The 17,653-nt window shown below is 42.2% G+C and overlaps 1 protein-coding gene across 3 annotated transcripts in view; it reads right to left on the reverse strand.

Annotated features, from left to right (window-relative positions):
* Nucleotides 1–17,653, reverse strand: part of GABRA2 (gamma-aminobutyric acid type A receptor subunit alpha2) — a 98,075-nt gene that overhangs the window by 50,076 nt on the left and 30,346 nt on the right. For all 3 annotated transcript variants that reach the window (XM_077301883.1, XM_077301882.1, XM_077301884.1), the window contains exon 4: nucleotides 738–805. In XM_077301883.1, coding sequence (XP_077157998.1) covers nucleotides 738–805 — 68 coding nt within the window. The remainder of the gene's footprint in view (nucleotides 1–737; nucleotides 806–17,653) is intronic.

The following is a 17,653-nucleotide window of genomic DNA, read 5'->3' on the forward strand; positions in this document are numbered from 1 at the left end:
ACCCACCCTCCCTTCCTAAAATGGCCAGTGCTGGACCTGGAGGGGGTGGGAAGGGGAGGGGCCCTTGATGGGCATGGACACATTTATGCTTCTCAACCATAGTCTGCATGACTGTGTCACTTCTGGGGTTTCAGGAAGCCTGAAGAATGTTTCAGGGGTTTCTCAGTGGTAAAATAAGTTGAGAAAACCGATCTGTGTAAACTGGATGAAATACTTCATTTGAAGGGAATGCTGCTGAACTTAGAATTCAACACTTGTATGGAAATTGACATACAACACTGAATCTGGGAAAGGACACACATATGGGAAACAACATGCACATACAAACACAACACAACATACTGCGCTGATCCAACCCATCTCCAAAGCATGGTGGCTTTACTGTTTTTTTAAAGAGGTACAGATTTCCTGCCTTAGACTTAACGAAAGCCCTAGCAACAAACAGAAACTATTAAACAGTTGCCGTGCTAAAGATATATGGGACACATTCTACAGCACCAGTTGGAGGGAGAATTGAAGTAGACATTATGTGTCTCAAGCCACCTGTAATATATTGTCTCGGTCCTCAGGTATGATTGAAAGGCACTGGATGCAGCAATATGTGCTAAAGGCAATCAGGTACAAAGCTGGATGGGAGATGCCTTGGGAATCTCTGTATGCCAGTTTGAGGTCCACTAGGGAAGAACTGCAGGACATATGGACAATAATAAATGCAGTGTTCTACTTGGGAAACTCACCATATCTGTGTCCGAAACAGGCCCAAAACTGGTCACATAGATGTTTGTGAAGACTTCAGTTGTGCTGTCTGGCATAAGAAAAAAAAAAGCAAAGTATGAGGACATACTTTTCCTCCCTTTTGTGGTGTCAGAGGTTCTGAAACATATCTTCTCACTAAATATAGCATGAACAATTGCTGAACAAAGTTTGAGTCCAATGGCCCCTTTAAGACAAACAAGGTTTTATTCAAGGTGAGAGCTTTTGAGTGCAGGAGCACTTCCTCCAACAATGAGACAGAAATCATCAGAGAGTACATTAGCAGTAAATTAGTAAACAGCCTCATGAAGATATCCAACTAATATACAACATCATGATAATGATGCTGAGCACACTCAAATGCCTTGCTAGAATAACAGACAGAGTTTATCAGTCCTTGGAGGTTCAATTCCTGTTCACAAAAACATAAGGGGAATAAAAATGTTAAGATGAGTAATTAATGGCAGATGCTTTCCCAGTTATGAAAAGAAGTAAGTAAAAGGGACCTGTTCCTAGTCCCATCCGTCTCCACTCAAACATCCTCACAAGTGGCAAGCCATGCTGTGCTTGGTCTCCTGTCCTAAGGCCAGAGGGCTATATTCCAAATCACTATTACATACTACATTACAATTACACAACACATATGAACAATTGTTGTTGCCATCATATAAGTAATTTGTTAAGTAAGGATGACAACTTTAGAAAGACACCATCTGGACCCCCCCCCCCCACACACACAACCTTTAACATCTTATCGGGTTTTTTTTACATCTTATCAGCGGCTGTAGATCAATTCTCCATATCCTCCCCTTGAGGTCTTGGTTAGGGGGGTCTTTTAGTCTTTAGTTATTTTAACTCACCGCATTGCATCTTGGATTGTTGTATGGGCATTGTGTAATTTATATTGTTTTTAGGGGAACTTTATTGGGGGTTTTATATCTTGTAACCCGCCATGAGTCTTTCGGGAGTGGCAGGCTAGAAATTGGATGGATGGATGGTGCAGGCAACATAGCTAGAATATAATTGTGCATGGACGTTGTAAATGCAAAATCTGTTCGTGGGTATATGTCATGTTTGTAGCTGGGTATTGCTGTGCTGTGTCTTTTACTCCACATGTGAAATGTAGAGCAATATGCCTTCCAGCATGTCACTGATGAAAATGAGGGCACTGACCGGCAGGAGTGGACAGCACTAGGGGAGAGTCTGTCAGACAATGGTGGTATCAACTCAAGAAAGACTGAAGCTGAAAGCGGGCATTAAACTGCAAGCAAGCAGGTGGGTCCCAATGACAAAAGCAGCAAGACGAGTCTGATGCTTGCAATAATATGCCAAACAGATGCATTTATTCCATTAGAAGGACATTGGTCAACTAAGGAACACTGAGGCTCAGCAATAAGTGATCAGTCCCTTGGCACAGAGTTCTTAAGCCAAAATAATGGATAATTGAATTATCTTTAAGCAAGTGCAGAATGCTTTTCTCGCACCACTGAATTAAATTCTCCTCACACACAGGGCTCATAGGATGATCACATACCACAGACATATCCCAAACCTGCCCTCCTCAGACTCTACCACAAGATCTCCAGAAATGTCTCAATCTGGAGCTAGCAACCCAAGTCAGGCCTAGGAGACCTCCCTCAAAGGCCAAGAAAGGGCCCTGCTTCCTTCCCCAGCCATTTACTAAGAAAAACTTGGATTGGATACTGTGGTTGCCTAGCAATACCCACTGAGGGAATCTGTTGTTTAAAGTTATTGATGCTCCTTTTGACTATTCAAAAACTCTCCTCTGTGTGTGTGTGTCTCTGTGTGTTTTACAATTCACATTTTTCTGCAACTCTGGGTCCCCTTTCAGGCTTGTAGAAAGACCTGTCCTGCTGGTTCTCAGCTCCAAATTGAAGTATCCAAAGATTGGCTGCCTTCACTATTTAGTTTAAGATGCAAAATTCTGTGAGCCACAAACTTCTGTATTTCAGATTACAAGAGCAGAACTCCTGTGTTAATCTCCCTCTCCATTATTACCATCCAACAAAGACCAAAATAACTTCAAAGCCTTCTAGACACACTGCAGTTCTAAAGACAAAATGTTTTTGTAACAGACCTATTCTTAAAGGTAAAGGTAAAGGTATCCCCTGTGCAAGCACCGAGTCATGTCTGACCCTTGGGTCCCTCTAGCGTTTTCATGGCAGACTCAATACGGGGTGGTTTGCCAGTGCCTTCCCCAGTCATTACCGTTTACCCCCCAGCAAGCTGGGTACTCATTTTACCAACCTCGGAAGGATGGAAGGCTGAGTCAACCTTGAGCCGGCTGCTGGGATTGAACTCCCAGCCTCATGGGCAAAGCTTTCAGACAGTTGCCTTACCACTCTGCGCCACAAGAGGTTCTTCTTACATTGAGACCTATTCTTACATTGTTATAATCAGTGGATATGATTCAAGCAAAAACAAAAGCACCCAAACATATGAGAATCTCTACAGCAGCTGTCCCCAACCCTCAGTCCACTACCCAGTACCGGGCTGTGGATCAGTCAGTACTGGGCCGTGGCTCCTCCTCATCCTCCTCCCTGGCTGCTGCCTCGGGGGCTGCCCTGCCACTCTGCTGCCAGCTCACCATTGGTGCTCACCAGCGGCCACCGTAGCTGGGGCTCCCCCGTGGTGTGGCACTGCGCAGCTCCTACTGGCAGCGCCCCCCAGTGGGTGGCGGGAAGTCAGAGGGTTTGTGAATATGTGTGTTTTCTTTGCCTGAGATTTCTCAAGCTTTATTTAAGAAAGAGATAAAAAGAGCAGTTGTATTCTTTAAAACTGTCAAATAATTATAAATAAAAGTGACAAAGATTTTTCCCATAATTACAGCAACATAAGGAACTTTAAGGTTCAGAAAGTCTCTCTAGACATGCAAATTCAGTTGTCCCAGATAAAATCTCTCAAGTGCAGACATTCTAATGCCTTCAAGCGTTGCATGATCTATTTTGGCAAAGGAATTGGAAGATACTTGCAAAGATCGCATCTGATACTTGCAAAGATCCATGGATATATATTCAGGCAGATGATTATATGAAGAAAAGTAAAAATATGAATACTTCAGAACACGGCTGAAGTAGAGTGCCGTCACACACAAAAACTGATAGGAAATGCAGTTTGGGTGAACACTGAACACTTATGTTCTTGTAAGAATAAATTACCATTAAATAAACTAACATGCATATATCTTCTTTGCACATTAAGGCAACAGAAAGGTTAAATAATGCTCTTACTAATATAATCTAATATCAAATTTGACTGTACTCATAGAACAGCCCTTCCTTACTCATTTCTGTTCTCTGCAGTATGGAATCTACTTTTTCATGATTTGCATTTTTAATATTTGGACAGAGTTACAGTTCAGGAAAGGTGATGACTGGCAATATTTCGCTTTCCCCCCTTTGCTTATGCCTTCTGCTACAGAAACCATTTACTGTAACATTTCCATTAGATACAAAATATGTTCTTAAAACACATTCTTTGCATAGGGCTGTAAAGAATACAGCACTAGATACGTCTGCTACTGCCCTCTACAGGATGATGTGAACACCTTGGAATGCAACAGCCGCTTTGCTAGGGCAAGCCCAAAGGCCCATTCTAGTCCCAGCATTCTGTCTCCCTCACTAGCCAATCAGATGCCTGTAACAAGTTTACGAGGAGAGGTCTGATCCCCTTAACCTAAACTATTTGGGGGCTACTAAAACAGAGTGTTTTATTGAATTTATATATGATTTTATATTTGTATTGATTGTTAATACATTGTTACCCATCCTGAGCATTCAGGAAGAGTGGGCTATAAAACTAAAGATTGATTGATTGAGTTAGTTAGTTAATCACAATATTAGCCTCCGCCCAGCTTCTCTCAATTAGAGAAAGCCTGCCGGTGAACACCAAGAATCCCTTTTCTAATAAACGACAGGCCCTTTTAAACAGCTGCCTAAGTGCATGGTTATTCCATTGTAACATCTCAAATGATTTTGTTAGTTAATTATTGTTTGAATTGATAATTTTCCCCTGAGTGCATACTGTCTCTTAAAGTAATTCAGTTGCAAGATCCCAAACTGTACTACAGTAGGATAGATTCAAGTGGGTAGCCATGTGGGTCTGAAGTGGCACAACAAAATCAGAGTCCAGTAGCACAGAATTATCACATGGCTGAATGTGGATGTTGTGATACAGTTTATTAATTTAACAGAATTAACTTCTGCTTTATAGTCTCACTGTTATGATGGTAGTTCATAGTCTGAGGAAGAGTGCTTGCACTCGAAAGCTCACACCTTGAATAAATCTTTGTTGGTCTTAAAGGTGCTACTGGACCCTGATTTTGGTGTACAATAGTAGTTTTATTCACTAAGGCTCACCAAATAAGCATCATCCAATGTCCTCCACTTCCACCCACAGCTCAAATAAAAAGATTCCAAGCAAGTCAGCTTTATTTATATAGGTATGACCTATGCATTACGAAGCACACAATCCATGAAGTCTCCATGCCTAATGGGCACCAATCGTCTCCTCATTGCTTGGTTTGACTTTCAATCTACTGTGTGCTATTTTTTTTAGACATAGGAAAGAAATCTAAAATCTTTTTATCTACAGTGGTGGGGTGTGTGTGGGGTGAGTGTACTACAAATAGAGAAGAGAGGGATTCCTGAAAATCCCAGATATTCCCCATTTGCCCCCACAGATGCTAAATGCTTCCTAAGATTTCACCCCATTGAGAATGGCCCATCTAGCATCGTGAGATAAGAAACATTATCTGTATCTATAATATCCATCATTTTTCATTTCCTCACTTTGCTTCTCTCTCTCTTTTTTCAAAACTAAAAATCTCAATCATTTTCTTTGTCAGGAAAATACAAGTCCCAGTCATATGAAATGCTTTTTTTCTCCTGTCCCATTCTCAGGTCTACATTTTTTTTCAGATGGCGGTAATCAAAAGTACAAGAAAGAGGAAAGGTTTCGGTGATGACTCCTTTTACAGCCTGGTATGGGTTGAGGTGTCCTTGCTCCCTGAGAACAATTCTAGAACAATCCCCTCCCCACAGGGAGATAAAAATAAGCTGAAGACAGTCTTTCCAATGCTTTCTCGTAAAGCACACCATGCCACCTAGAAACCTTGGTGCATTAGCAGGCATACAAATTATTTCCTGAAGATTTCTAAGGGTTTTATTGTCGGGACGTATCATACGGAGGCCACAAATACCCACTGGAAGTACAGAGAGATGTTCTCTCTTCTGTGTGAGACACAATAGAATAGAACAAGCCTTTCTAAATAGGTACTTGGCGGAAAGAGCTAAGAAAAGTAAGCAAACAGCTAAAAAGGGCAGACTACAAAGCACACAGGACTATGAAATCTGCCTTCTGTTTCAGGATGAACTCATAAAGCTGCTTAACAATTTATTCCATTAGAAGGACATTGGATTTTTTTTTTTAAACCTCTTCTTATTCTAACAGAATGTAGTAATGTGAATACTAAAGAGTTAGATTTGGAACCCTTGATTCTGTGCTGGATCAAGACCCCAGACTCGGGCTATTTATTTGTTTATTATTTGGATTTATAGGCTGCCCCTCTTGCGTCCGTCATCCTGGGGCAGCGGACAACATCCCCCCCCACACAGTTTGTTTCATATTTATTATCACAGGGTTCTCCCCAGTAACAGAGAGATTGAGTACAACCAATTTGTTCTTGAATCAGGATGTCACCATACCAAAATAATAACGCTAATAATAACAGTGTGGAATAAGTCAAAGATCACTCCAATAAAAAAGAAAATCTAAATGTTGCCTAGTAAAGAATAGTCACAGCAGAACCTCCGAGTATTTTATGATAACAAAAAAGAGGATCAAAAGCTTATATTTTTGCTACCCCACTCTAAATAGAAAACTAATTATATATTACAATAACCATGCCAACCACAGCCATGGTAATGAGCTAAAAGAGGATCAATGATCTTCAAGGATTTACTTTTGAGTTAGGCCAACAATGCATCCTGCTCAGTAATGGATGTTGAATTCCCTACAAGGTCTAGATAGGTCTAATCTAAAAATGCAATAAGCATAATAATCATGGATTAAGGTTGTCAACCTCCAGGTGGGGGCTGGAAATAGTTCAAAATTACAACTATCTTCAGACAACAGAGATCAGTTTTCCCAGAAGAAAAACCATGACTGCTTTGGAGGTTGGACTCTGTGGCATTATTCCTCACAGTGGTCCCCCCCCTGTCTCCAAATCTGCCCTTCACCCCCCCCCCCTTAAATCTCTAGGAATTTCCCAACCCAGATTTGGCAACTGTATTCATTCATATGTGTATCCTTGTGTAAAGGTAAAGGTATCCCTTGTGCAAGCACCGAGTCATGTCTGACCCTTGGGGTGATGCCCTCTAGCGTTTTCATGGCAGACTCAATACAGGGTGGTTTGCCAGTGCCTCCCCCAGTCATGACCGTTTACCCCCCAGCAAGCTGGGTACTCATTTTACCGACCTCGGAAGGATGGAAGGCTGAGTCAACCTTGAGCCAGCTGCTGGGATCAAACTCCCAACCTCATGGGCAGATAGCTTCAGACAGGAAGGCGCTGCCTTACCACTCTGTGCCACAAGAGGCTCCTTGTGTGCACATGTTAATAGTCGGACTATGTGTTATTCAAAAATGTATGAAGAATATCCTGTAGGGGACATTGGAGGAGATGTGTATTTAACAGAATTAGAACAGGAAATTCCTGATATTTTTCAAATTATCTCTTCTGTGCTTCAAGTCCTATTGCATTGTTTATCAGTTCTCTTATGACATCTCTTATGACATCTGACCACACTGTTTATAAATCTCACTGAGAAGAAATTAACCTAGATTTCACTGGGCCTCTACTGGAAGCACCAGTCTAGGTGTGGGCCAAAGTGGAGAAGATTACCTCTCTTCCCCCATGGCTTCACAGCAGTGGCCAGGGGCCTCCTTGATGGGTTCTGCCAGTGGCCCTGTGGGCCAATCACTGATCATTTGGTTAGAGCTGGAGCAGGGAGGCTCTGGACTGCTCCTCCACTATGGCCACAGTCTGCTCAGTCAGCTCCCCCTTCACTCAGCACTGGCAACAAGTGAAGAGTTAGTAGCACCCAGAATTTTATGGCAAGAGGATCAGCAATGGCTTCCGCAGGTTCCCCGGGGGCTCCTGCATCACTGGTGGTGGTTCCAGTGGCAATGGCAGTGAGGACCTTCCATGGTTGAAGTGAGTTTTGGGGGCCTCAGAGGTGGCTTGTGTAGTGGCTATTCAAGAGCCCTAAGCAGAAGGAGGCTCCATATGGCAGCATACACTGGCAGTGCCCCACCCCTTGATCTGAGACACTTTTGCCAGAAAGCCATTTTGTACTATTACCCTGGAGAGCTGAATTCAATAGGAGCATTCCCCCTTCCCACTTCCAGACATTAAAGTAGCTTTTAGGACATCGCCAGGGCACTCCAGCAGCACATTTAAGAACTGAGGTTGGACTCCCTTCAGTATCTATGAGGGCTTATCCAAGGCTCTTGGCTTTTTAGAACAAACCGGTAAATGCATCTGAAACCCTGCTGGCTAAAGATGGACACTAGTTGTACTCAAGGGAGAACTATTGGATTAAGGTTATTACCCCAGTTTTGCAACTGAATGCTTTACCCTCTTAGAGGTCATTAAAACCTGGGACCTCAAAACAATCTGTAAATAGGTAATTGAAAAGGAGGCAAGCCATGACAACTGCTCAATTCAAAACTCCAGGTTTTCTATATGGTACTCTCACTTTATGATAGCCAAGTCTCTCTCAAGGTACTTCTCTGATGACCTATTAAGGACAGCATTTACAACTGCCCATTTTCAAACACCTGTTTGAAGTGTACTCTGAGGCAGCAAGTGGAATGCATTTGTACAAAATCGCTTTTACCCAGATACAGTGACATCTCTATCCAATCATTCTCACTTACAAAAACAGATTTATAAACAGTGCAGTCAGATGTCATAAGAAACCCAGATCACCCAACCAAGTATAGGTGCATCTCTAACCTCATTATACTCCAGTTTGAAGGAATGCATCCATCTAGGAGCAGTAAGGACAAAACCGCTCATTTGTTTTTTTGGGGGAAAGTACCCTTCTGTCTGGGTACTCTTTTTACCGGAAGGATGGAAGGCTGAGTCAACCTTGAGCTGGCTGCTGGGATTGAGCTCCCAGCCTCATGGGCAGAGCTTTCAGACTGCATGTCTGCTGCCTTACCACCCTGCGCCACAAGAGGTAATGACTGGGGAAGGCACTGGGAAACCACCCCATGTTGAGTCTGCCATGAAAACGCTAGAGGGCGTCACCCCAAGGGTCAGACATGACCCGGTGATTGCATAGGGGATACCTTTACCTTTTTACCCTTCTATCATTCTTGTTCTTTCTCCCCCACATATGTGACAAAAGATTAAATTGGCCTTAACTGCTTAGAAAGGAGCAATGAAAGGCATGTGTGTGTGTTTGTGTGTATGGCGTTATACCTTGAATACATCAGAAATGACTAATGCAACTCTGACAAAATTAGAAGCTTTGGAGAGGGTTCGGGTGGGGAAGCAGGGATGGAAGATGCCAGAAACCCATGTCAGCTTCCTGAGACGAAGACAGAACTGATAATGAGTCACTAGGGTGATGCCACATGTTTGCAGGAGAATGTTTTCTGTGCAAAAGACGTGTTTTCAAGGAAGACAAGTACCCTTCCCTAACTCCCACCAACCTCCTCTGTTTTGCAATGATTCATATACTGTTCCCTGGCAGACTAGCAACTGCCTCAGCACCACTGTTTGAAAGAGCATCCCCATTTTCCTGGAGACATAGGCTCATTCCACACATGTTGGGTAATGCACTTTCAATGCACTTGAGAAGCAGATTTTCCTGTTTTGCACAGGAAAATCCAGCTTCAAAAAACACATTGAAACTGCACTGTCCAACATGTGTGGAATGAGCTATGGTAATGGATTGTGTAACTAATTCGTATTTGACTATCTGATGGAACAAAGAGTCAATTCAAAGTAGGGGAAATGCTGTCCTCACTGTGCCTTCTCTGTATGGGTGCCAGCCGTCCTAGGGATGCCTGCCCATGCCCTCCTGGTTCTCTTCCTACGGGTGCTAAATATTGGCTCCCATTTGCCCTGTTGCCTGACTTCCTAAGGGCTCGAGCAAACTAGCTGCCTCTTCGCAATCTGTTTGGTTGCCTGTGGGACTCAAAAGCGAGCTCTGAAACTCTGATTGACTTCTTGGGGCAGCCAAAAGCATCCCTCTGTAAAGAAGCAGTCAAAGCCTTCAGCAATTCATAGTCAATGCTTTCCTCAGCCCAATGAGTAACACTTCCTCTTTGGCAGGAGAGCCAAATGCTTGCTTCTGTCACATAAAAACCCTCATGAGATGGAAATGTTGTTCCGTGCTTCTAGGCAATGGAATTAGTTGTTTTCTAGAAGCATAAGTTTTGAAAGATTATTTTCTGGGCCAAATACAAGTTTTTAAGGGAGATAAATATTCTTCTTCGACTGCTTCCATACTACTCTCCTTTGTAATGATTCATGAGCTATTCCCTGCCTAACAGCTGATTTAGCATCTCCATTCTCCTGGAGGTAAGTTTTAATTGCTAGTAACACCATTTTCTTCATCTCTGGATTCTAAAACAAGTAAATATGGTAGATGTTTGCCATTCTGAGGTGTTCCTAGTCTCACACAAATGGAAAAATCCATGAACACGGGGGCAAGGGAACAGAGGGTGAGGTGGGGCGGGGAGACTGAGAAGCCAGATATGTGGAGGTGACCTAGAAGAAGAAGAAGAAGAGTTGGTTCTTAGACCTAGAGTTGGAAGGGGGCATACAGATAATTTAGTCCAACATCCTGCTCAATGCAGGGGCAGTTTAGATCATCCATGGTAAGCATATGCGCATGCATGGCTTAAAGATTGCCAGTGAAGGGGAGGACACCACCTCCTTAGGCAGCCTATTCCACTGTTGAACTACTATGACTGAATTTTTCCCTGCTGATATCTAGCCAGTACCATTTTACATGTAGTTTAAAGCCATTACTGTGGGGCCTATCCTCTGCTGCCAACAGGGACCATTCCCTGCTCTCCGCCAAGTAACAACTTTTCAAGTACTTAAAGAGAGCAATCCTGTCCCATCTCAATCTCCTCTTCTCTAGGCTGAACATTCCCAAGTCCCTCAGCCTTTCCTCATAGGGCATAGTCCCAGGATCCATATCATCCTCATCATTCTCCTCTGAACCACCTCAATTTTGTTCACATCCTTGGGGAATCAATCCTTGGGGGGGGGGATAAAACCCAGTTCTCTAAATTAGAGGCTGTCGCTCTTGACTACTACATCCAAATAGGTCTCTTTCAAACTTGCAGTGGATTTGGGGTGAGCAGTGAGCAGTTGGGAGAGCAGGGGTGAATGGCTACAGCTCCCTCATGCTAACAATAAAACTGTCCCTTAACGTAACACTGTGTCTGTTCCCTTCTACCTCAGGTATCAGTTCCCAAGCCAAGATTTGTCTGTTCCTCTATATAGATTCTGTGTTCATTTGAAGCAATAGAGCAAAATGTGCATGCACAAATTAAATTTTGTTGGCTTTCTTTCTTTCTTTCTATTTGAATTTATTACCTGCCGCTCCGGGCGGTTTACAGTTCGATAAAAATACAATGCAATATTATAAATGCTTACCGGAGTATCGTACATATCACGTTGGAGGCATTTCCCTGGTCACAACATTCACTGAAATCTTTTTGCAATGTTCCTCTATATTTTTAACCATGTCTAATCTGATCTCAACTGATAAATCTTTTTTCCCCAGCTGTTTTTGTGTGCATAATCTTTTATTTCACAATCAGTCAGAATAGAATACCGTTTAGCAACAAAACCTTTTCAATTCTCAGGTTTGATTCTCATCATTCTAAATAATAAACTATCTTCTTGTTAAAGGGGCAGAATAAACCCATCTGTTTAGACTAGAGAAAATTTGAAAATAGAGGTATGCCAGAAATTGATCTGCTCCTAATATCTTTTTAAAGGCATGACATTATTTTTATGCAGCACTGTATTCCCCATGTTCCTCAAAATAATAAAAAAATAAAATGGGTGGAGAATCCTGAGAACACAGCAGGAGCAGCTTCAATACACATCAGGTGTGAAAGGTAAAAATGGGGAGAAAATGAATTACTCTAGACTGTGTGGAATCTCTGTTATCAGGGCAATTTCACACAGAATCACATCGGAAGCCAAAAAATCATGGGAATTCTCCTTGGTATGGAAAGCAACCTGAGAGAACATTTCTGGATATAACTTTCCTGCTTACCTCCCAACAGTGATGGAATTTTATGTGTATGTGTATTTCTCTTCACTGTTGTGTTGGGAAGCCTTAAGATGCTATCTTAGTTCTACTTCCAGTCTGGAGGTGAGAGACCAATGTCTGGGCTTCTGCCTATATTCCCTCCCCTGAGTAGATATAAGTCTCTATAACCATGTCTCTCTGTCCTCTGCAGGACAGGTGGACTACTTACCTCTTTTAGGAGAGAAAACCTTAGCTTCTTCTCCTCCTGTTATATGCATAAAGGACAGCATCTCAGAGAATAAAACAGATCATGAAAAATGCATGTGTGCTTATACTAAAAAGCCAGAGAGATGTTGAAACGGCTGGCAAAAAAACACTATGTGCATAAATGCCAACTGCTATGGAATGGCTAATGAGTAGTTCTCAACCCATTGGGGGTCAAATGACCCTTTCACAGGGGTTGTGGCAGGGCAAGCAGCTTGGCCAGGAGGGCGCCATCCACAGAACACCCTTGTGGGGTAGATTGAGACAGAGCATTCGTCTGTCTGAAGCAGCAGGAAAGAGTGAGATTGGCATGGTGGGACAAGAGGCAGAACTGAACTAAGAAACTTTGGGGAAAAAAACTATTTATATACAATCACGAACAATGGATCTTCATGCCATTGGTCAGTTTCAGTTTAATTTCTGTGAAAGAACACTTGCATAATTTTATGGTTGGGGGTCACCACAACTGTATTAAAGGGTCGCGGCATTAGGAAGGTTGAGAACCACTGGGCTAATAGGTCCAGTTGGCTGAAGTCTATGTCAAATACATTTTTGCTGATTTTTTTCCCCTTAAAGGCTGTGACCTTGCTGGGCTCTCTCCTAATATAAAACTCCTCAGTCCCTGAAGGCATTGCTGCATGCCTTGGCAGTCCTCTTGTCAAACAACCCAATGAAAACATGAACAACTGGGACACAGAAAACAGATTAGCTAGTTGGATTTGATTGCAGCTCTACAATGACAAGAGACTGGAGACCTCCTGTGGCATCTGAGATCTATCTAGCTGTTACACATGAATGCTTTAAAAACAGGCTGGGATGACTCATTCCCAGCAAAAGCCATGCTGGATGGGACCAGTTTGCTGCAGAGAAGTTGTGGAGGAATTGCCTAGCACTTCCCTGACCACTCAATTCCTGTCCCAAATTGCTCCTGGAACCATGTTTCTCCACCCATGTGATTGTAAACACATATTTCAAAAACAAAGATTAAGATAAACAAGGAACAGAATTCATAGTCCAGCTGAACCTGTAACCCCTCTCAAAGAGAAGCCAAAAACTACCAGATAAATATCCCATTTCTAGATATTCATCACAAAAGATCACTGAAGTTGTTTCATCCACATATGTTACCCAAATAGTAATTCTCCCAATTTTGTTTGGGAAACACTAAGAGATGTTGTGAGAGGGGATAATTTGGGATTGTTCCTTTGGGGAAACTCAGAATAACCAGTCTAATGTTAAACTGGAATGCTTTTTATTAAGAAGAATTAAAGGGGAACAGCAAACACACAAAACACCTTGAAAACACGCACATAAATCATTTAACTAAAAAAATAAGGGGGGAAAAGGGAGAGAGAATTGTAGGGAAAGGCAATATTACCTGCCACAATGTGGAGAGGTCTGCATATTCAGCAGCAAAATGACCACTGTTTCACAGAGGAAAAGAGAAAGGGGGACCTACACACAAATGAGGATGTATATATAGTGCCCAGAACAGACACACAACCCTGGTGGTTGGAAACTCTTAATATAGAGGACAATGTTACACCAGGCTATGCTGACATTTGCTTCAAAAACAGTGATTTATTGGGATCTCCAGAGTTTGAAAATGCTTCAAGGCAAACATTGATGGGTTCCCAGGAGATAGGCAATGGTTGTGATTGTGTTACTATAGGTGCTAAATGGTTCTTGCTGAGTTGAAAATCTATCAGAATGGGGAAAGGTGTTAAATATTGCTAATTTGAGGTGAATGAATGTGAAGGAATAAAATCAGAGTCCAGTGGCACCTTTAAGGCCAACAAGGATTTATTCAGGGCGTGAGCTTTCGAGTGCAAGCACTCTTCGTCAGAATGAATGTCAGGGAAGTGAGATTGAGACATTGATGAGATTAGTTGACAGTTCCTGGGAGACCTATTGTCGTACATTATGCATCTCTCTGGGGGTGGAGGGAGGTTGCCAGTGAGTCACCCGTTCCTTCTCACATATAATAAACTATATGTCCAGACTTGGCCTGGATATTGGCACCCTTGTCAGTCAGTGTACCTGTGCTATAATCTCCACGACATTCAGTTTGCTGTCACTTTCGGCAGGACAACGTGTTGCATTTAATATTTGAAATGATGTTGAAGGAAGGCTGTTTATGTCTTTCTAACTGAAAACTGCTCCTCCATGAGAGGAGGGGGGTCTGCTTGCTAGCACATAGATATAAATTATATAGCATGACTTACAAATGTTGTTTCCTGCTTTAGATATCTGCTTAAACAATCAGAGATAGGGAGGTTAACACTCTGGACCAATTCTACTCAGTAGCTGCTAAAATCGGCTGCTTTTTGTGTACAGATATTGTAAAAAGAATGGTGTATAACATAAAAATAGTGTTGAGATAATGAGCATACTGTGAAAGCTAGCAAAGAAAATAGATGAAAATGTTTGTAACTAATGGGTATGATAATGAAAAGAAGCAGAATATATAACATGTCCTTGGCGTAGTGGTTAAGAACGGTGGCTGAGGGATTTGATTCCCCACTCCTCCACAGGCAGCCAGCTGGGTGACGTTGGGCTAGTCAAAGCTCTTTTAGGGCTGTTCTCACAGACCAGTTTCTCTTGGGGCTCTCTCACCCTCACCTACCTCACAGGGTGTCTGTTGCAGCGAGAGGAAGGGAAGGTGATTGTAAACTGCTTTGAGACTACTTCATGTAGTGAAAAGCGGGTATAAAAACCAACTCTTCTTTTGTTTCTTACCTCCTTACCGTTGACTTAGGGATAGATCATTACTAAATTTCCTCCCTCTCCGTTCCATTGTAGTTCAATGACTTCTCCTAAACTCTGGGAATCATGGGATACAGAGGAATAGCCTGAGGGTGGATCCAACCCCTGTATTCTACAAAAATCATTCAACAAAGTAAAAGCCAAGGTTGGGTCTACAATCCAAATCTGATTTCATTTTTTTTATTGAATGCCTCATCTGTGTACTCTGCCTTGAGACACAGTGAGAAAGGCAACTATGAATTATTATTATTACATTTATTTCCCACCTTATCTTGAGAGACATAACATAAATAAATACTGGAGACGTGAGGGAGGGGACAGCTGTGGGGAAAGGAGATCTCTTGGGAAGAAGGGGGGGACCATCATGAGAGAAAGAATTGTGGCCACAGCAGGATTAAGGGGTGGAGGGATAGTTGAATTCTCCTGGGGATCCCCTACTTAGGTTATTGTTTTTCTAATAAGGTAAGGTGACCAGATTGTCCCACTTTTGGAGGGACATCAGGGGGCACCTGGCAAATTGTACTTATGTTGAAATTTAAAAATATATATGACAATACTATTTTTGCGTTCTATGCATTCTATGAAACTTTTTGTTGCTCCATATAGACCAATTTTTTAATCAAGAACCCTCCCCCCCTCCAGTCAATGGTGTCCTGATTTACCAATGTTAAAATCTGGTCACCTTATAATAAGGCAAAGTAGAAGTAGAAATGTCAAATAGCAGATTGTATAACTTTGGTGCCTTCCCTACCTTATTTTGATGGTAGAATTCTGAACTATGACTTGTTACAAGGGCTCCTGAAACTCAAAAACAGAATTCATTCACTATTGTCAGAACCAGAATTTTGGAGGCTCAAAGTGGCTTACAGTCGCCTTCCCTCACCTCTCCCCACAACAGACACCCTGTGAGGTGGGTGAGGCTGAGAGAGCCCTGATATCACTGCTTGGTCAGAACAGCTTTCTCAGTGCTGTGGCGAGCCCAAGGTCACCCAGCTGGCTGCATGTGGGGGAGTGCAAAATTGAACCTGGCATGCCAGATTAGAAGTCCGCACTCCTAACCACTACACCAAACTGGCCATTTAAAGAAACATGACATGGCAGAGGTCCAAAAACAAGGAATACTAGGATAAATCTCAAACTGCACCTGTAAAAATAGGAATATGAGATTAGAGAAGATTAAATATGTGAAATGTTATATGAAGAGTTCAGAAAAGTTCATAGTATGGCCATGAACCATACACGGTGTTCCCAAGCTACAGCATTTTACTGAAAGATGTTCAGGGTAGCATACGGCAATGTTGAACATCAGCTAAACCTGTTCGCATCCAAGAAATAAGTTTAAAGCTACAAACCTAACTGATGAATCAGATCCCGACTGCTGAGCATTTGTGTGATTAATTCTTCTCTTCTGCTGGTTAGTGGTTCTTTGCTGGCCAGTGTGGTTATTCCTTCCACCCCAGTTTTTGGGTGCTGTTCTTTGTGGATTTGTAAAAACTCAGTTTTTAAAATGACGTTGTGAGATGCACTGTGCAGCTATACATGAAAGAAGGCAGGGCCAGATCCAAGCTAGATTTGATTGCATCTGATGAAAGGTGCTTTGACTCTCAAAACCCTACATCAGCCTTTCTCAACTTTTTTACTGTTGAAAACTCCCTGAAACATTCATAAGGTTTTGAGAAACCCCCAGAAGTGGTGTGATTGTGCGGAATATGGTAGGGAAGCATATGGAAGGGAACCATCCCCTCCAGGCCTGTCATTGGCCATTTTGAGAGGGGAGGACAGTTGACACAGTTATATATGGTCATATCACCCTATAAATGTTTAACAAATTTTAAAAAAATATCTAAAAATAATTAGCTCTCACTCATTCAGAAATCCCTTCCAGGACTGTCAAGAAACCTCGGTGTTTCATGAAACCCTGAACGTCTTATTAGTCTCTAAATTGCTACTGGATTTGAATGTAGCTCTTCTATTGCAGACCAAGACAGCTAACCTCTTGAAAATGAAAATGTAAGGTATAAATATTTTAATTATTTTAAATAAATAAAAAATATGTGCTCAGACACATCTTTCAAGAGACTCACTTGCCTAGCACTTCCTGTATATTCAGATATATTGGTTCAGGATGAGGCCTAGTAAAAACCACGGAAGCTTCTCTCTCTGAGAAACCAAAGTCATGTGGATCATAGCTTAAAAGAGTGAGATGAGGAAGACTGGAGGCTGACAAAGGTGGTGGTTAGACCATTCGTCCAAGCCATTTCAAGGGCAAAGAATAGGGGTGGAGGGTATATGCTTTCCATCTTGTTAATGGAAGGACCTGAGGGTGGGAGAAGGTGCTTGCTTGATTAGAATATATGGTCTCGCTATGATTCACCTGATTGGTTGAATCATCTAATTAGTGAAACAACTGACTGGGCAAGTTGTATCATTTGCTGTACAGAGACATACCAACACAAGTCATTGGACATAAAGGAAGGATCTTTCATTCTAGTTTTGTCCTTCATCTGGAATACATCTGTCTTTGGGATACCTCTACATTCTTGAAGGGCCATGTTGGC

This window comes from Paroedura picta, chromosome 10, assembly GCF_049243985.1.
Source record: "Paroedura picta isolate Pp20150507F chromosome 10, Ppicta_v3.0, whole genome shotgun sequence".
Taxonomy (NCBI): domain Eukaryota; kingdom Metazoa; phylum Chordata; class Lepidosauria; order Squamata; family Gekkonidae; genus Paroedura; species Paroedura picta.